Source organism: Centruroides vittatus, unplaced genomic scaffold, assembly GCF_030686945.1.
Source record: "Centruroides vittatus isolate TY-2023 unplaced genomic scaffold, ASM3068694v2 contig_824, whole genome shotgun sequence".
NCBI classification, from domain to species: domain Eukaryota; kingdom Metazoa; phylum Arthropoda; class Arachnida; order Scorpiones; family Buthidae; genus Centruroides; species Centruroides vittatus.
In genome coordinates this window covers 867848-889713 of record NW_027122537.1, presented here as the reverse complement: position 1 = coordinate 889713, position 21866 = coordinate 867848, and the positions used below count along the sequence as shown (strand labels likewise).

General features: G+C 30.5%; 1 protein-coding gene across 1 annotated transcript; it reads left to right on the top strand.

The window, feature by feature from the left end:
- Positions 1 to 387: 387 nt before the first annotated feature.
- Trmt6 (tRNA methyltransferase 6 non-catalytic subunit) lies at positions 388 to 14776 on the top strand. Its single transcript, XM_067278874.1, has 9 exons — positions 388 to 531; positions 2636 to 2772; positions 7713 to 7816; positions 7908 to 8083; positions 9796 to 9966; positions 10057 to 10267; positions 10857 to 10942; positions 11014 to 11203; positions 14591 to 14776. The coding sequence occupies exons 1-9, from the start codon at positions 413 to 415 to the stop codon at positions 14678 to 14680; spliced, it is 1284 nt and encodes a 427-aa protein (XP_067134975.1). The 5' UTR covers positions 388 to 412; the 3' UTR covers positions 14681 to 14776.
- The last annotated feature ends 7090 nt before the right edge of the window (positions 14777 to 21866 follow it).

Sequence of the window (21866 nt, the reverse complement as noted above, 5' to 3'; positions counted from 1 at the left end):
TTCGATCCCGGGTCCCCCAGAGCGGTAGGCTACCACCTTGACCGCTCGGCCATCCGGCCGTCAAATTACGGCATTAAAATTATATAACTATGAAAATGATTGCTATTTCATTTTTCTTTAATATAACTTTTAATAATTATGGAACAAAGCGTTGTAACTTTCTATTTAATTTTTAAAATACAGGTTTTATCTCAATTTATTCAAATAATATATTAAACTATAGGCAATCGAGAACGGGTTTAAAAAAATCTAGTAATAAAAATTAATGAAATTATTTCAAAAAGTTGCAACGATACAATGTTTACAAAAACGATTTTAATAGTTATTAATATTATTGTCTTTGGCAACATTGGGATTTTTTTTTAAACCGTTATTTTAAAATTCAGATTTGGCAACACTAATTGACTCATACATGGCGTGTGACATACACATGGTTTCTGAAGAAGAGATAAATAAACAGATTAAAGAAAAAGATTATGTTATAGTAAAGAAAGAAAATTATTCCAGATTAATTCAAATTGCTAAACGCAAGTAAGGCATTTAAATTTAATTTTTATTAATCAAATATTAGAATCGATGACAATTACATGTGTTACTTTCAGCTGTTAGTGGGTTTTTATGATTTATGAAGTTTACATTTGTTAAATATAGTTGAAATGAGAAAATTCTTTAATGTTTACATTAGGATATAAATGGATATTTGTCGTTAATCTAATTTATGTTGTATATTAGACATTCCATAAAAGAATAAAAGTAAAATTACAATTTTTTTTTTTTTTACAGTTTATTCTATCTAAAACAATTTTAATAATTACAAGCATGTTCAAAATTATAAAATATTAAGATTTTTTCAAAAAATATTAATGAAGCAAATCACTCTACTTTTGATCTTCCTCGAGTTCAATGAACCATACCACCATATTACAAAAACACCTTACAAGTAACTACTCTTACTTAATTCAGGAACTGCTAGTATTCTAAGAAACATTTAATAATCAAAAAAGACTTTTTTATTAAGTGACACTGAAGATGATAGAAGGTAACATTGAAAATGTTGGTTAAATTTACCTTAGGTAGCCAAAATGGCAGCTCGTCTCTAATTCCAGCAAACAGAAGAAGGGAAACAGTGGGGATGCATGTTCTAACCTAACCTAACCTAACCTAACCTATTCTAATAAATTACCATAATTATTACCAACCAAATTATTAGAATAGGTTAGGTTAGGTTAGGTTAGAACGTGCGTCCCCACTGTTTCCCTTATTCTGTTTGATGGAATTAGGTATTTACCTTAGATTTACCTTAGGTAGCCATTTTGGCTACCTAAGGTAAATCTAACCAAAATGTTTTATACACTTCTCAAAAATTAAATCGCAACACCATGAAGGAATGCATGTAGCCACATGCACATTGCAGGACCAGTAGAGGTGAGAGACATATGCAAATGATTAAAAGAACAAAGAAAGATATGCAACAGAAACATGTTTTATTCAGTAACAAATATGGCCCCTATATGGGCTGTTATATGACAACACTTGGTGAAAAGGACCAGCACTTAGCGTTCCCTGGGATACCGTCATACTTATTTATAGCTGTCATTCCTCTACAGACAAAAGTGAGATTCATCTGTAAACAATACTTAATGCCATTTGGTATTCTAGTTGTGATGATGATGATGTCATGTCAGGCATGCAGCCCTGTGTCAAGCAGTTAATTGCACCCCTGTTGCTGATTTTCATGCATGTAGCCCAACTTCATGCAATGTATTGTGAATGGTGGACACAGATGCACCCATTGATGGCCACAGGCTACTTTTGATGTCGTGTGCTGTGGCAAATGGGTCCTGATTGGCTGTTCAGCAGATCTGCCGGTCTGTGTGCTCTGTCATCTGCCAGTGCAATCCATTCCCTTTTCAGCATGTTTGTAGATGTTCCTGCATTCATCATGTTACATATCACTAGATAGTACTCACCTCATGCCCAATGCATATGACAACTGCATGCATCAGAAGACTGAGGTTGCACAGCTCCAGGATAAGGTCTCATTCCACAGCTGTTAATTGGTGGTATTCGGCTCACTGTTGTCTCTGAGGCATTTTCTATGCCTCTTCGAAAGTTTTGCTGCTGTGAATCATCACTGATAGCATTTACGGCCAAAGCCAGCTACTAGTCTTTATAGCCTGAAACAAGGTACCACATAACCCAATATGTATGCAAACTTAATCATTTTCATATCTCTGTTACCTCTACCAGTCCTGCAATTTGCATGCAGTTATGTGCATTCCTTTGTGGTGATGCAATTTCACTTTTGAGGAGTGTATATAAAAATAAGCAGTTCCTGAATTAAGAGTGGTTGCATGTAATTTTTTCACTTTTTATCTTATTAAGACTTCATAAAATCAAAAATACTATATTTGATTTACAGATATTTTTATTTACTATTATTTTAACCTGTTCTCAGGCAGATAAAAGTATTAGTAAATACAGAAAACTTCATCATTACATGAAGTATACAAGAATAACTGATGAAAAAGTTTTATTTTATTCTGATTTTAATTGTTTTGATTTTACTGAAATAAATTAAATTTATATAACTCTAAATATATATATTTTTAATATATTGATGTTTTTATTTTAGGCCAGTATATGTAGGAAAACAGAAACTTTATTTGGATGGAGTTATTGGTCATCCATATAATTCAACGTTTGAAATCAGAGGTGGTGATTTGATAAAAAGTGAACAGAAGTCCAAGTCAGAATTTTTAACACTTGAAGGTAATTTAATAGTGTTTTATTAAAATTATAATTGTCATTTTCATACAATGCATATTTGGAAGAAAATGAAAAACAAAATTGCTATATTTCAATTATGTTTGTATAAATTTCCAGTTATATTTGTAGCAAATATGTTGTATTAATGACTTTAGCTCAAAATTAATCAGTATGGCATTTCATTCTGTGTTTTGTCTTCTATAAATATATATGGTGGAAACAATATATAAAATCAATAACATAGAATGAACTCAATCAACTGGTTATTTAATATAAAAAAAATATTGAATAAAAAGTATACAAATGAATAACAAAGACATTCCTTGTAATTATTGCTGAATTGAAAATATTTAATATTAAAAAAATGTTACTGTATTTTACACTTTATAAATAATTTTTATTTTATTACGAATATTATTTTAAAAAAATCTTATTTGATTCTTTTTCAAGTTAAATTGTCCTATAAGTTTTTTCTTTTAAACTAACTAGCATCAATCATGGAATACATTATGTTAATGTATAAATTTAACATTTACATGCTTATGCATGTTTGCATAAATTACAGTAGAGCATCGATTATCCGAAACAATTTGGGACTGGGATTGTTCAGATAACTGATCACGTATGAAAAAATATATTAACCTATTCCATGTTGTTATTTTTCTCCGTTGCGTGTCGCTTCGCATTGAATTTTTGCTGATGTTAAGCCTAACAAAAATTTTTTTAAACTAATAATCATGGCTACTGTATTGGTAAAAATAATTTCTTTATTTTGCACAAACAAAATAAATATATTGAAAATTATAAAAACAAAAAAAATTATATTTTGTAAGTTAATCTAGTATCAAAAACATTCTGATTCAGCATGACACATGTCCCAACACACAGTCCTCAGAAAAACACCACATAAAACAAGCAAAGCTCACCGCTCACAATGGGAAAAAAAGCCTTGTTCAAATACTGGCGATGCGCCAGTATTTGTACCCTCTCATGTACCCTCTCATGGTCGTGCCAATGCTGCCAGCTAAAACATGCACACTAACAAATATAATATTGGAGTAGCGCAAGACATAGCCAAATATTGCAGCGCCACAGCACTAGCGGAAATTTGAATTTGCCGACTGGCACTCTTGTGGTTAATCGATGTTTTGGTTGATCAGTATTCAGATAATCGATGCTCTACTGTACTTTTCTTAAAAAAACTAAAATTATTGCAGAAAGATAATGTATCAAATTGACTTCGTTCAAATAAGGATATTGACAGATTAAATATATATAGTGTATAAGCAGGGGTTGGCAGTATTTAACTACTAGTTACAAATACTGTCTCAATTTAGTAATTAACCTACTAGTTAACTTACCTGTTTAACTTCAAACTTCTGACTACTATTCCTTTTAATTCACTATAATGTTGCTTTGGCATAATCTATTGGAGGGGTCAGAAACGTACTGCATGCATGCTATGTCTGGCATGTGAGACCATTTTCAGTGGCATGCTGAATGAATTAAAATATTAAAACAAATAAATAAATAAAATATGTTAAAAATTATAATTGTAAAATGATATTGAAATCACAATGCAAAGCATTCATGTCGGCTACATTTTGCATATGTAAAGTGCGTGCATTCATGTTCTGTGTTCTTATCTATGTCTATCGAGGCCAGACGTGCGACAGTCAGCATATTCTGCATGTCTGGATCCAGACTGTTTGCCTATTCCTGTATGCTTGTTATTAATAAGTAATATACCACCCTAGAATGGCTCATAAAAGAAAAAAGTTAACGTTTGATCTTTTCAAGACATTTGTACTAAAGAATATGGATTTCTACAACAAAAGGGTCATGCTGGTTGTGCTTTATGTTACAAAAGTGTCGTATATTGTACTTCAAGTGTACAAAGACATTATCAAAGCAAACATCATTCTATGTTTAAGAATGCTGATGAGAAAATTGAAGCAAATTAAACAAGCTGTTTCTGGTTTTAAAAACAAACTCCTTTTTTTTTTTTTTTTTTGGAAAGTGCCGATATATTATTTAGTGATTTACTAAATAAGGAGACAAAATACTGTCTCGAATTCAAGATATATCTGTCTCTGCGAGATCAATTGAGAGACAAATAACAGATATGACCAATAATGTAACAATTAAACAGAAAACTGGATTACAAGAAGCCTCTGTATTGAGTGTTGCTGTTGTTGAAAGCATTGGTGTGAACGACACGGCATGCCTAGCAATAGTTGCTTGATATGGTGGAAAGGATCAAATTTATGAAGAATTATGTTGTTTGATTCCTCTTACTGGTACAACTACAGGACAAGACATTACTACAGCATTTTTAAATTATTTTGAAAATCAGAAAATTAATATAAATAAAATATTTTCTGTTACTACTGATGGAGTATCAGTAGTAACAGAAAATATTTTATTTATATTAATTTTCTGATTTTCAAAATAATTTACGGAACGTTTAACAAACCCTTTTCCTTTTACAGGGAACATCGACAAAACATTGGCGTGAATTGTCATTCACGCCAATGTTTTGTCGATGTTCCCTGTAAAAGGAAAAGGGTTTGTTAAACTTCTTGAAAATTATATTGGACATAAAATATTAAGTTTTCACTGTATTACACACCAGGAAAGTTTAGTTGTAAAAATCTCATCACAATGTTTGAATTGTGTAATGGACCCAGTTGTTAAAATTGTTAATTTTATTGCTTCATGTTCTTCATTGATACAGGCAATTTAACTTCTAAATGACCGGTTTCCATCATTACTGGAAAACAAAATACAGTATAGCGTCGTTTATCCGCAAGCTGATCAACTGAAACGTCGGTTAACCAATTAACTGAAAGCTTTCCAGTCGGACTGTGTCGTGCTGAATCAAATGTTTTTGATACTAGATTAACTTCTAAAGTATAATTTTTTTTGTTTTTATATTTTTCAATATATTTATTTTGTTTGTACAAAATAAAGAAATAATTTTCAATGATACAATAGCCATAATTATTATTATAAAAATTTTTGTTAGGCTTAAAATCAACAAAAATTCAACACAAAGTGACACACAAGGGAGAAAAATTTCAACATGGGATAGGTTAATATATTTTTTCGCACATAATTGGTTATCCGAAAAATAAGTTATCTAAACAACCCCAGTCCCCAATTGATTCAGATAAACAATGCTCTACTGTATTATAAAAATAAACTAAAATATATAAAATATTTTCTTTGATGTACAAATAAACACACAAAGCTGTTGTAATAAATTGCACGAACTGCAAACCTGCCCTATTCAATGAACTAGAATTCTGAGAGTTCTAATTTTTAAGAACATATGAGTAGAATAAATATTTTGAAATAAAATTTCAAAACAAAATTCGTAGAATCATATCGGCACATGGAACAAGTTTGTAAAAATCATTTGGCACAACACCCCAAAAGGTTGCTGACTCCTGATCTATTGTATTAAGCTGAGTGAACATGTCTTGATTTTTGAAGATCAGTTTAACTTTTTTATTCATTTTTCAGCTGTTGTAGCATTTGAAATTATTATATTGCCAGTTGATAAAAGTTTAATTCAAACAAAAACAACCAGTCAGGTTTTGCCATGCATATGGCTTACGTAAATATATTTTTATTTTACTTTGTACTTGCATCAAGTTATTAGTTATTACTCAACTTCTTCGATTAAAATGCTTGGCAGGAATTTTTGTGTAAAATCAGAAGTTTAGAAAAAAAAACAATATTAGTTTGAGTTTGGTTCATCAGTGGCTGAAACCACCAAACACCGATAGTTATTTGCAGGTCTGTGCTTCATCAATGGGCTGGCCATGTGGAGTTTTCCAGGTTTTCTGTGTCTGACACCTAAATAGGGTCAGTTTCTCATTTAAAAAAAGTCCTCTTGGGAATGCACTTTCCCATTGGCAGAGTGCCTAAGTGTTGCCTTAAACCATCAACCCAACCCTAGTTTGAATATTTTACAAAACTATTAGCATGTAAAAAAAAATGATTTTTAAAACAGAAGACTACCCCAAATAGTGTTATAGTGAAACATGTTTTTCTTGTTAGGACAAATTTTATCATCTGGACAATGCAGAATATTGGATGAAAAATTCAAAAAATTTGTATTCTGAGTCATCAGTTAAAAAAAGAAAATAAAAGTTTTAAATAATAAGGTTGAAATGAAAACAGAACTGTTATTTTAATTCAGTCTAATATTTTGTTTTTCTGTTTCTGAGTAGTTTAAATGTAATCAACTAATTGTTTCAATTGCTTTTATAAAAACAAAGTAACTACACAATTAACTAACAGTTAAATTATATTGCTTTTTATACTAATTAACTATGTAGTTAACTAATTTTTATATAGATAGTGGCCAACATTATGCTTAAGACATAAATTATGATATGTATCTCATTTTTAAAAAGTCTCAATTATTCTTCTCTTAAAAAATATCCTTATTATTTTTAGATTAATAATATTAAAAACAGAGTAAGAAATATATCTGAAGTATAATTTGCAAATTTAATTTTATTAGATATGTGTATTTTTCTAACAACTTATAAGTAATAGCTTTTCTAATACTGATAAAAACAAATTGAAAAATTTTATATGATTTTTATATAATCATCATAAATTTAACATGATTGAACATGAATTTTGGGTGAAAGATAGGAAATCAAATAGATCTAATTGGTTTTTCGTGGCTTTTTCTTTTGAATATATTACTGTATCACTGAGAAATAAGTTACTTAACTGGGAAAGTAATCTGTTTATATTTTTCTGGGCCTTCAATGTCACAGAGTAGAAACAGTTTTAAAACAAATTCTGGAGATTGAGAATTTATTGTCTAAATTCATTTTTATGTTGCTTCATTACAGCATAAATCACAAATAAATAAAATACAATGATTAAAATTATAAAGAACTTTAATTGTATTTCAGATAATGAATTACGTGATAACCGAAATCTTATAGATGATCAAACATCACAAAAACTAACAAAAGATGAAATTGAAACATTCAAAGCAGAAGGCTTATCAGGAGAAGTAAGTATTGAGTATTTTCATCTAACCTTTTTCTTTAAGTGTCTTTTTAAATTTTACTTCCAAACATCAATAATGTAACATATTTTTTTAGAAAATAATAGAAAATCTCATTGAAAATAGTTCTACATTTAAAGAAAAAACCCATTATGCTCAAGCTAAATATTTGAAAAAAAAGCGACAAAAATATTTAAATTATGTTAAAATTCTTAAACCAACAACCCGCTTGTTAGCAGAAATGTATTACGAACAAGGACCAATGAAAATTTGGTAAGTCAATTATTTTTATTAGAATGTACTATGAATTTTAAATCTGTATTTAAGTTTTAAAAATTCTTGGTAAAATTATGAATCAATGTTTTATCATCTGTAATGTTTTAATACAGAATTGATAAAATAGTGTTAAGAAATCAGATTTTATTGGCTTAAATATTTAGAAAAGATGAATAAGTTTTCATAAAAGTGTAATTTAGTCAGTTTTCTTTGTTTAAAAATCTAATTAACATAATTTATTTGTTAAAACTTTTTATTTTATAAATTTATTTGTCATCTTTTAATTTCATACATATTGAGCTACATGATTTGTGTAATAGTGATATACAGGGTGTATCAGTACAGCGGTTACAAACTTTCAGAAGAGATAGAGTAGACCTATACGATGGGAAATCACATAGCAATGCATGGTCGGAAACGCTTTCCTGGCACTGTAGTGATGACACAGAACGCAAGAAAGGAAGCACACGAACAGGGTGAGAAAACATGTTTATTATTCTTAGTACAGCAAAAATGCTGTCAAGTCTTTGGCTGGTGTAGCGACATCTATCACGTACACCAGCCAAAGACATCCCAGCAATTTTGCTGTACTAAGAATAATAAACATGTTTTCTCACCCTGTTTGTGATGATTTTACAAACTAAACTTTCAAAATTCTGTATCTTGCTCAATTTTTAAACACTCGAACTATTTTTATTTTTAAATACTCCTCTTAGTCTGTGGAATAAGATGCACTCAAAAAATGAAAATTGACTTTTCAAACTTAAGATATCTTTTTTAATAGATTGTATCCACATATACAGGTTGTCTAAAAAGAAACCAAACTTTTGCTCTAGGAAGAAAAACTACAAGTAATATTTTTATAAATATGTTTATTTATCCAAAATAAGATCCATCTACAGCAATACAATGTTCGGAATGAGTAATTAGCATTTCAAAGGACTTTTTTAGCTCCTGTTTTAGTACCTGGTTCAGTACTATGGTCAAGCAGCCTCAATCTCAGGAATGTCCTTGTAACGAGTCCCTTCATTACAATTTCAAGTTCTGGGAACAGAAAATAGTCACAGGGATCTAGATCAGAAGAATATGGTGAATGGTCTGGGATTACAATACCTTTTCAAGCCAAAAATTGACAAACAGCAGTGTTCTTGTGCAAGGGTGCATTGTCATGCAGCAGTGTCCAGCTTCCTTGAGCTTGATACTCAAGCCATACATGTAAAATTTGGTTCCAAAGATGTTCCAAATACCCAAATAATATTCTGGTCATTTGGGACAAATTCTTTGTTCATGATACCTTTGGAATCATATAAACAGACGAGCATGGTCTTGACCTGTGATTTTTGGAAACAATGTTTTTTCAGTGTGGGCTTGTCTGATGACTTCCACATAGAACTTTGATGTTTTGTCAATGGGTTGTATTGGTAGCACCATGTCTCATCACTTGTGACAATATTTTTGAGTCACATTCAGATTATTTTCTATTTGTCGCACTTTATCAATGTTACTGTCCATAGTCGATGTCTTCAGACAACCACTTTTTGGATCATTTTCAATTGACTCTCGACCATCTTTGATTATTTCTTTAAAAATATATTAAAAAATAAATAATTGAAAAATTTATGATCCTAAAATATAATTAATCTATAATTGAATTGTTCATCATTTATTTTATATCTGTTTTTACATATTGATTTTGTTTTATTTTTAAGTAATCTTAGAATTGACTCGCTATCACAAATGTTGAATATGTGCAATGTCAGGCACGGAGGAAAATATATTGTTGTAGATTCAGTATTTGGATTAATGGTAGCAGCAGTTCTTGAAAGACTTGGATCAGAAGGCAGTATTATTCAGTTATATCTTGAACCTGGTCCAGTTAGGTAGGAAAAGAATTTATCATTTTCTATATAATCATATTTAAGGTTGTTAATTAGAATGATATTTTTTTTACTTTTATATTTAAATACTAGTTCATACAGACAAGCAGTTAATGCTCTTAATATTCCATCTGAAATACTTGAGAAACTGTTATTTGGCTTACGTTTAAATGAAGTTATGAATGAGAATTTGAATCCAGTAGAATGGGTTGAAACAGAAGTCAAGGAAAATTGTGAGCAAAATACTAGTATTCCAATGGAAGATAACAGAACAGAATCATTTGAAAAAGAATATTTAATAAAGGTTAGATTAACTTCTTTATATTAAAACATTTACTTTCAAATTTTATATTTTACAATTAAACTATATTTTCTTCTGATTAAATATCTTTTTAAATGTATAAATGAATTGAATATTTTATTTAATTAAGCTAGCATATTTTTGCTTTTCGTTTTCAGAAATAATTATAGTTATTATTTTTTAATCATCACTGTTCCTACAGTATATTATAGTTGTTATTTTATCAACTAATATCATTTTCAAATAACAGTTGCCAGATAACAGTTGATGGGGAAATGTATTTGACATCTTAAAATGAAAATAAAAGGATGGTATTCAATTTTGATATAAGATATTTGTCTGGAATCTTCAAAATTTTTTGTTTCTTGAATTTGTCTGTTATGTATCGGTATTATTATTATTATTGAAATAAATCTCATCTTTCTTATTTCATATTCCACTTCATATTTTACTCTATTTCCAAACGTTAGCCAGAACACAATTAAAATTATTTAAATTTACTATTAAATGCTTTTAAAATTAAATATTTTAGACTGTATATAATTAGATATGGAATATGCAATTTACTGAAAGTTTAAATAAATTCACATAGGAAAAAGAAAAAATGATAAGGAGAAACAAAAGACAAGAAGAACAAAAGAAAGCTAAAGCAATATTAAAGGAAAATAAAATGGATGGGTAAATATAACATTATGATTTTAAGTTTATTGAATGAATTTTTTTTATAACAAATATTTACATTATAACAGTCTCTTAATAGCATGCAAACATCATCCTAAAAATATGCTATTGAAATTACTGGAATTTCTTTCTCCTTCAAGTCCATTTGCAGTATTTTGTAATTATCAAACTCCATTAGTTGAGTGCTATAGTGAGTTGAAAGAAAAAGGAAATGCAATATTAATGAATCTTACTGAAAGTTGGTTAAGGAATTATCAGGTAAATTTCTTAAAATTTTATGTTTTAAACATATAAATAGTGAAATGTAAATTTTTTGTTATGATAATATGAAATAATTATCATACTGAAATTTTATTGTTTTATGAAAATTTTCAAATTACTGTATAAATGGTTCATTCAGTATGAACTTGAAAATATAACTACAGTAGAGCATCCAATTATTATGCCTTTGTGTCCTTTATAATAGCTGAAATTTATCTTTGTATACTAGTACATTTATCAATTAACAGGACTTATTATACTGGAATATTATGGATGCAGATACAAAGTCTTACTGATCAGAAATAATATTTTTTATTTAGTTAACCTGTACACATACACTTTAAGCTTGTGTTTCAGACCCGTTTGTCCCTCCTCAGCAGGCATCTAAATAGCACTTTCTACAAATTAACAATTAAAAAGGTTTTTTGTTACAATTATGAATAAAAATTAAAAGTATACACATATTTCCCCGACAATAAAATAATAAAATTCTTACAGTTTCTGTATTTCCAAACTTCTTTAACGATACAATTATTCTTTTAATCCACTTCCAATTAAATCGAATACTATACCTATTTTTTTAAACTTTGTTTAATTGATAAATGTACTAGTATACAAAGATAAATTTCAACAGTAGAGCATCGTTTATCCGAATCAATTGGGGACTGGGGTTGTTCGGATAACCGATTATGTACGAAAAAATATATTAACCTGTCCGAAGTTGAAATTTTTCTCCATTGCGTGTCACTTCGTGTTGAATTTTCGTCGATTTTAAGACTAACGAAAATTTTTATAATTATAATCAAGGCTATTGTATTGTTAAAAAGTATTTCTTTATTTTGTACAAACAAAATAAATATATTGAAAAATATAAAAACAAAAAAATTATACTTTAGAAGTTAATCAAGTATCAAAAACGTTTGATTCAGCACGACACAGTCCGACTGGAAAGCTTTTGGTTAAACGATGCTCTACTGTATTACATAACCATAATTTTTAGTTTCATAAAAAGATTTGGCTTAAAATGAATAGATTGCTAATATAAAGATCTATTTGAGTTTCATTTTAAAATTGTATCAGTATTACTTATATTGAATATATTCAAGATATGAAATAAAAATATTTTTAATTCTAAAAACATCAACTTTTTGCATTAAAAATTACAAAATGGTTATTAGAAAGCAAATTTTCTGTATGTATAAATTAATGAAAGAAATCATATACTAATTTTTAAAAAGTAGAAACATTTCTTTACAATTTAGCATTATTATATCTGTTGACTGATCTTGATCTTTAGAATTAAATGCATTTTTATCCAGATGGCTACATGACAAGGTGTCATTGTACTGTAATGGAATCCAGGTTCAAATATCATGCAGGTCTCATAATTTATCATGAGTAGTACTGGTAAAGGTATTGTTCTCCATTACATTGCCCACTAACTCCAGTTAGTCAGGTGTACATTGAGTATAATGGGCAAAATTGCAACTGTAGTCACATAGTTTTAAATATATTGGTGCATCAAGTTTACAAATCAGTCATATAAAGTTTCTAATAACATTGCCTGAATGAAATGTATAATGGAACAAAATGAAAGTAATAATTTAACAATAAATTATATTTGTAAATATGCATTTATTTAATTTTGAAGAAAGTGAAAAATTGGTCAAAAAGTTTTAAACATTTTAGAAAATTCAACTGTGTGAAGATTATTATTTGATTTGTTTTTTATCAAAAGTGTATTTTAAACAAGAACTTAAAACATTTTTTAACTACAAATAACAAATTCTGTAGTTCTCAAATAACTACATATTTTATAATAAAGTTTATTAAGATTAATTTAGTTCCAATATATTACAACTTTCTTTTTGCTATGTATATTTGAAATGAAACATGTAATTCAGGTACTAACTTCATCAGTGAAACATAAGTTCATAATTTAGCTTTTGATTAAAATTACATTCACAATTTCATATTTAATAAAATATATCATTTTGTAATATATTGATATTATACATAAAAAATCAAATAATTGAATCTTAAGAAACTTAGATCATAAAATCAGAGATCACAAAGTACAGGATGTAAACAAAAACAATACACCAGGCTACATCGTACTTCTGCTTTGTATTAGTTAGATACAAGTGCATGAGAGTATAATTAATCAGTAATGGGCTATTTGATGGCATAATTGCCATGCAAACGTAGTTCCCTTTTCTCATGGGCACCCCATAAGATGATGATATATTGATTTAAATTGTTCTAATTAGTTTATGATAAAATTTTTACATTTTCATATTTTATTATTTCATGTTCTGTAATTGACAAATACAGTAAGTAAAATACAAGGTGTCCAAAAATTATCTGTACAACTTTTACACTTGTCTTTTATAATAGACAAGTGTAAAAATTTCCATGTTCTATTAAGTTTTCCTGTATAAAGTTTTTTGTTAGTACAAAGTTTATTTATTTGTTTTGTTTTGTTTGGAAGTGCATGCAATTCATTGGCTGAGTAGATCTTCTGATATCACATCCTATGAGTTCTTCCTTTGGGGATTCATCCAAGATCTTGTGACAGTATGTAGGTGACAAGCATTGATGATTTAAAAGAAGAATCACAGCTAATATTGGATGAATTGATGTGGAAATACTGCAGCATACATATATGGAAGCATTTGGAGTATCAGGTGGATGTTTTGCAACACATTAATGGTGTACATATCGAATATTTGTAACATTGTTACTTTAACAAAAGAAACTTCGGAAAATATGTATTCTAAAATTCTTGTTCAATGATCCTATATTTGCCATCATAAATTTCATTAAGGGATAATTGTACAGGTAATTTTCAGACCTATACAATTTCCTGTGTTATCTACAAATAACATCACAGAACAATTATATATCAACATTGATATAAAATCATGGCTGAATTTCAAACCATTTTGTTTCGTAGAAAATACTTAAATATTTAGATATATTTTCTTTCATGTAAACTAGATTGCTTTAAATTTAAATAGACTTTACATAAAAGTAAAAATTAATTTTCATATTCACAAAATCAACTGAAAAATTTTATAATAGTGACATTTTTATCACAGATGATAAAAAGTTAGAAATTGTAATTTATTCTTCAAATTTCTGTAAAAATCATTGGAAATAGTCATCAAAATTGGCTACTTTTCTAATGTTGTTCTGAGTGATATTTTTAAAATTTTTCAGAACATTATATTCCAATTCTATTGTGTCAAAATATTACACTTTGATTTCTGAACTATTTGAAAATTATATAAATATTTCAATCATTTAGATAAATAAACTTGATGTGTTTTTCTGGAAAATATAAAACTTTGATGATAAAATATATATATTATTTTTATACAGGTTCTTCCTGAAAGAACTCATCCTGATGTTTCTATTAGTGGAAGTGGTGGTTATCTGTTAACTGGAATTAAAATTATTCCTACAACATAAATGAATTTTGTTAAGTCTGTTGCTTATTTTATAAATCATTGTTTATAGGAAGATAAATTGTCTATGGTTTATAATTAAAACTGTATATTTTTAAAATTTTCTCCTCTTGGATTATTTCATGCAATAATTTGAACAAAAGAAAAAAAAAACTTTATAAATGATACAATTTTTCAAAAAACACTACACTGTCAGTACATAAAAATTACAAGAAAGCATATTGAATTTCAAAACTAAATGAATTTTATCATAATTTTGTTTTTATTATAAAATACAATACAAACTATATTGCTTAGTCAAAAAAGAAAGGGGAAAAAGTAAAAGTACAAATGGAAAATTGGTCAAAATTCATTTTTCAGATTCATCAGAAGAAAAACAAAACACCACATAAAACAGTAACATATAATTTTTAAAAAAAGGATGTTATTTATTTATTTATTTTTTTTTCAATTTTATAATTTTATCTGTAATATAAACATTTTTAAAGTTCTATAGATGTATAGAAGATGGAAGTGCAGAACAGCAATGGATCAGAAGTAACATGTTTTTTGTAAATCTGTACTCATAGTTCTCATATGATATATCTATAGTATACAGTATTTCTGTAGAGTTCTCAGGCCTTTACCTATGCAGAAAGCACTCTGTTAGTTACACTATACAGTTTTTGGCATGTTTAAAATAGTTTCTTCCTATTGTAAATTTATTTTATTATTTTTAACAGATGTTTTAGTGTCATATATAAATTAATGTACATTATAAAAACATCTTAATACATCCTGTACATTGTACAAGTTCATTATTAACTAATATGTGGTTTTAAAACACACACAAGTTAAAAGAATTTTGGAAATAATGGATGCTTCTTTCCTTTTTATTAATCCATTAAATCAAGGGCTACTGTATTCCATAATATCATTTATAAACTTGATTTAATGATATAAATCCATTCCTAAATATTTAAAGTAAAATTGTTATTTTTTATGTAAAGCAAATAAATTTTTGAATAGATTAAAAATTGCTTATCAGGATGACAATTTAATTTTAATACCTCCAGTAAGACTGTGACACATATGCAACATCAGCTTTTTTGCCTGATCAGAATAAAACCAGTGTTTATATTTGTTTATCATACTGTCGATGTCCATGAACTCCTTATATGTTAAATAAAATGGAATGTAGTGAGTGTGGTTTAAAATAGTCATAGACAAGATGCATTAAGATAAGCAAGCACATAAAGGATAACAACAGCAGTGACAAAAATATTAAACTTCAGTATTTAAGTGCAGGTTGTGTTTACCTACATATCACAAAAAAGTTTTTTAATATTGATGTCCCCTAATATCAGCACCTATTGTTCTATCAGAGACAGTATAGTTAGTACTGTACATATAATTAAAATACAGGGTATATATATACAGGTACTCCTCACTTTACGGCCGAGTTCCGTTCCGACGACTACGTCGTTAAGCGAATTTGCCGATAAGCGAGGAGCTTGCGCCGGGAATATAGGATCGTTGTAAAATTATACAAATTATGCAACAAACTTCAAATTTATTCATGAAAAGACAATTATAGTACGCGCAAGCCTATTATAGTACGCTTAGTGTGCATGTCACCATTTGCCACTGATCCACACTCAAGCTGAGAAAGGGGATTCCCCGATTGTAGGTCGAAACTCGATTGGTCGTAAGTGCGAGTGGTCGTAAAGTGAGGAGTACCTGTACAGTATATCATTTATCCTTTCGGCTGTAAAAATTCATTTTAATTGAATTCTAAATAGCAAACGGATTGGATGGGACACTTTAAATGGCATATAAAAAATTACGACAAAACGTAAATACTGATACATTGATTGATTAATTAATTCATCAAAGAACGACAAAGAAAAATGAAATTCGTTATGAATGGAAGGATGGTGAAAGTCTGTTTAGGCAGAGTTGGCATGTCACGGGTTAAACTTAGTAATGCCATCTCTTGCGCAAACCAACAACTAGAATACCTGTAATATTAATTTGGAATAAACTGGAAGAAAAGTATCGGCCCGAAGCGGGAATTGAACCCGCAACTCCCGCTTGCCGTGCGGACGCGTTGCCAGATTAATATTATTCTACTTGTTGGTTTGCTCTAGAGATGGCATTACTAAGTTTAACCCGTTCACTTACGGCTGTTGAGTGTGTTGTTTCTTATATTATCGGGTTCGTTGGTGTGTATTTGTTGGCATGTCGAGTTACGAAGGCGATCTTGCTAGCCACTTCCAGGGATGGAAAATGTGTTCGATATTCTAGCATTTATAATATCGTTTATGATCTAACGACTAACAAAAATCGATGTAGAGATTTGTCTGCTTTGTAGTTATCGGGTAGATGTAATGTACGTTTTCGAACAGTTTGTGCTTTTTTTCAATAAATGATTTATAAAGAAAATTACACCTAAGCCTCCACAAAGCTGTTAAGATCATGAATGCCAGAATACCGAATATCTTCTCACACTTTAAATTGGCCGGCCTTTGAACTTTCACCGCAATAAACGCAGTTGTAGCAGTTTTAAGTTTCTTTTTCGTTACTACTGTACTATGGTTCTTGCTGAACGAATGAATAACTCAGGAAAAGTTTATGGTTTCTTGGTACCGTAAGCTTAATTTCAACAATAAGACAGAAGTTTAATAACATTAATATGTATGACGTAAATGATGATTGACAACTTAACCAAATTAAGCTTCTCTAACAGTTAGGCTTTTTACAACCTGCCCTCTTCCCTCATTTCTATTTTCTGTATTTTTATTCGACGCGTACGGTCAAAATTCGTCTTCTGAAAGAGTATTTGAACCGATTCTTTGTTTTAGTTTTAAAATATTTCGTACGTAATTAATTCTTTCAGAATATTGATGCCGAGACTTTACGTTTTCGTCAGGTTGGTTATGGTCTTATGGACGACGGCATCCGTTATTTAGAAGTAAATATAATAGATGTTCTATTTGAAGGGTCTGGGGATTGTTAAAATGCCCGTTAAGTAGAGCTGTCCGTTAATGGAAGTTTCACTGTATTACGATTTGTTTACAGATCTGACACAACTTTGGAATTGTATAAGTTCGTAGCCAGAAAAGATTTCCAGAAGCATTTTTAGAGTGGAAAAGTATCAACTTTTAAGTCGCCTTACATTTCATTTTCTTCGTAATTTCACCTTATAATCTTACGATTTAGAGCATTCCGTTTTAAACGTTATCGTATTTTTTTATGGAGAAATCATTTATAAATAAGGTGTCTATTTAAAGACTTTGCTTTATTCGTAATTACTAATTACTATAAGTTTTCATAATTTATAATTTTGATCAGAATTACCACAAAACGAGTTTAGTGCCGCTTGTCGCAGCGGAATAATTTAGAACTAATGCTCGCTCAGGATCTAGACGCTTGTGCTCTCGGTTTTGTCATACCCTGTTCCCCGAAAATAAGACAGTGTCTTATATTAATTTTTGCTCTCAAAGATGCACTAGGTCTTATTTTCAGGGGATGTCTTATTTTTTCATGAAGAATTCACATTTATTGTTGAACAAAAAAAAAATGAACATTTATTATACACTGTATTTTTTTTAACTCTTTCCACCCTGTGGGCACTAAGAGGGCCTCTTATAGTAGGCCCATTATGGGTTCCGGCCAGGCCCACAATGGGGCGACCGGGTGGTGAGGGACGGGGCCCGACATATCCGAGCGGACCACCCCCCGAAAAATTCCTGGGTTATTCGACCCGTTCGGATTCGATCCCGGGTCCCCTAGAGCGGTAGGCTGCCACCTTGACTACTCGGCCATCCGGCCTAAGCCATACTAGTTTCAGTTGTAACAATAAAAAATTTTTTTTATTTTCAACATTTTAAAAATTAAAGTTAAATTGGTATTATATAATTTTGAGTATCGACAGTTGCTTGACAGCGTTAGTCAGAAACGAGAATGTCCGGGAAAAGTGATATAATATGGTAAATATTCTCCGCATTCACAATGTATCCCGAACGAAACTGGAAATTTACGTTAATGGTCAGTCAATAACTTTCTTGCCCTACAATATTTGGTGTGCCTATAACGTTATAGACCAGCTTTTAACACTATCGGTATCTTGTCTTGTATCAGCAAGTTGGGTATGAGCTTCTAGGCTATATCGCCTCGTGGTAAAGTGTGACGTAATTGTCATGTAGTAGTAGTAGTAGTTGTATGCGTTTATGATGGTCGTTACGCGGGGAATAACAACTTCCGGGAGGTCTCTTAAGGGTAACTGGCCACTATTCAGGCGTTACAGACATGGAGAAAACTCCACGTGGCCAGCCCGTCTGGCGAGACGCAAACCCATGATCGAACTCCCAGTGTTCAGGGAACAGAGCCGCTTGGCCACTAGTGAGCCCACCATAGGTATTAGTCTAGTACGTCTACATCTGAGAAAAATCTAATTCCTATGGTAAATTGTCTCTACATTAAAATTTTTTTACAAAAATTTTATTTATACAAAAAGTACAAAAATACATCAAATCAGAGGGTTTTTAAAAACTCTTTCCGCCCTATGGGCACTAAGAGGGCCTCCATTAGCAAGTCCATTATGGGTTCGGCCAGGCCACACAATGGCTCGGCCGGCTGGTGAGGGACGGAGCCCGACATATCCAGACGGACCACCCCCGAAAAATTCCTGAGGAATTTTCGACCCGTCCGGATTCTGGTCCCCAGAGAGGTAGGTTGCCACCTTGACCTCTCGGCCATCAAATCAGAGGAAACTGGCAAGCTATCTCTACCAAAATATCATTGAATGTGCATATTTTTCCCACCAATACGCACAATTTTACACCAATACAATAAATTTTTGTTTAATTTTTTCATTTTTTAAAACAAAAATAAAAGCCGATAAACTTCTGGCGACACTTGTCGGCCTTTATTTTTATTTTAAAAAATGAAAAAATTGCAAATAAAAAATAAATTTTTTTAAAAAGTTCTAATGTAGAGTCTACTGTAGGGATTAGATTTTTCTCATGTGGAGACATACTACCCTAATACTAACACCATCTTTATTTCCATATCTATATACGCGTTTCGGGATCCTCACAGGTATGGTAAATTTAGTTTTTTGGAACATCCTTATACTTAGAGTTATTTCAAAAGAGTTAGGCAATCGTATTGTCATTTGATGGTTAATGAAAGTTCACAATAGTTCTTTTGGCCCCAAATCGTACCGGTAACCGGACCGTTCTAACCCCTTTTTCTGGGCCGGATGGCCGAGCGGTCAAGGTGGCAGCCTACCGCTCTGGGGGACCCGGGATCGAATCCGGACGGGTCGAGAAATCCCCAGAAATTTTTCGGGGAATGGTCCGACCGGATATATCGACCCCCTCCCTCACCACCCGGCCGCCCCATTGTGGGCCTGGCCGAACCCATAATGGGCTTGCTAAAAAAGAGACCCTCTTAGTGCCCACGGAGCGGAAAGAGTTTTAAAAATCCTTTTTGTTTAAAACTTAAGAGCCGTTAAAACTTAAAAATTCTGTTTCTCTCATCTAGTTTTCCATCTTCCTATTTACTCCGCTCCTCTCTGGTTCCGTTCATTTCTCGGAACAAAGGGGAGAAACGGAGAGTAGAATATTACAGAGATGAGTATGGGAAACTGGATGAGAGAAACAGAAAAATTTGGAAACAATCTGCCCTTTATTTGTAGTTACCAAATAAATTGTGTCAGATTTATTTAATAGTTTTAAAAATAGCTTTTAATTCATTCTACTGAAAACGAATTTCTAAAAACGTTATAATCGTCATATAACAAAAATATTAATTGATCGCCCCAATTTGGGCCTATCTACACTAATGACGAGCATTGAAAAGCCGTTTTAAACGTTCTTTTTAAAATTTAAATAAAGGTAATTTAATTAGAGGTTCTTTTTAATTTTAATTTATTGAATAGGAAGAAATTGAACAGGCCAGCGCTCTGGCAGACACGGGATCGAATCCGGACAGGTGATCGATCCAAATATTGTGCAGCATGGCGATTGCTCCGAAATAAAATCAATCAATAAAGAAAATAGAGAAACAATTGTAAAAATGGTGCACACAAAAATTTGTTAAGTTACTATTTCCGTCTTTAGAAGTCGTTGCTTTTTGAGATCTATTCCAATTATTTTTGGACGACGTACAACACTAAAAATTGTCCCGTTTAATGTCCTAATGGCAGTAATCCCATTATATACATAGCAATTGTTTTGTCTAATCCAGACGTTATTTTTATTATTGTTTTTATATAAAATTGTTTTATATCACTCAAATTTGTTACATTTTATAAAATTTTCAACCTTTAAAATTATTATTTATTCCTTAAATTAATACTACACTTGCTGAAAGTATTTGTATCATATTAAGGAGATCATTTTATGTTTATGGTAGATCATCAGTGAGGTGCTTAAATTACGAATGCCAATACGAGTGAATTATGAAAAAAGAACGAAACACAAATTTAATATATTGAAAAGTATTTTAAAGATTTATTTAATCGTTTAAACGTTTTTATTCATACGACTATAATATAGCCTACGTTATAGAAATATACATTTGCACAAAGCAACAAATTGTGAGAAATAGGGACAGAGAACTCGTTGCTCATTGAAATAATTCGCCATATCTACATCTAATGCGCGGTTTCACTTCCCATGCGTGATGCGATTAGTGACGTAGCACTGACGGGAATCGCATACTGACAAATTAGCATTTCACACTTTTTATTCATGCTATTCGTGTACGCAAGGTGTCCTTTCGTACTAAATCAGTCATGCTCTACAGTTTGTGTAATTGACTTTTTTCAGTATGGGCATTGTTTTCGAGATAGTAGCGCTAACTTCCGAATTTTACTGCCAGGGGCGCTGCAAACGATTTGGTCTTGTAGCGCTTAAAGGTTCAGACAATTCTTTAAAATAACCTCTTATACGATTATTATGTTCACAGAATAACAGTAATATATTTTTTAAATTTCAACTAACAGTAAAAGAAAATGAGACATTTCTCCAGTTAAAAATATATCAGCTTTAGTAGATTCAAACTAGGGTTTCACAAACGGGATCTCGGGATCCCGGCTGTTTTTTTAACCCGGGAAATCCCACAAATTTCTTAAAAGTTCACTTTTTTCTTTTTTTGTGTTAAGGTTGAGGAAATTTTGCAAATAGAAAGTATAATTAACT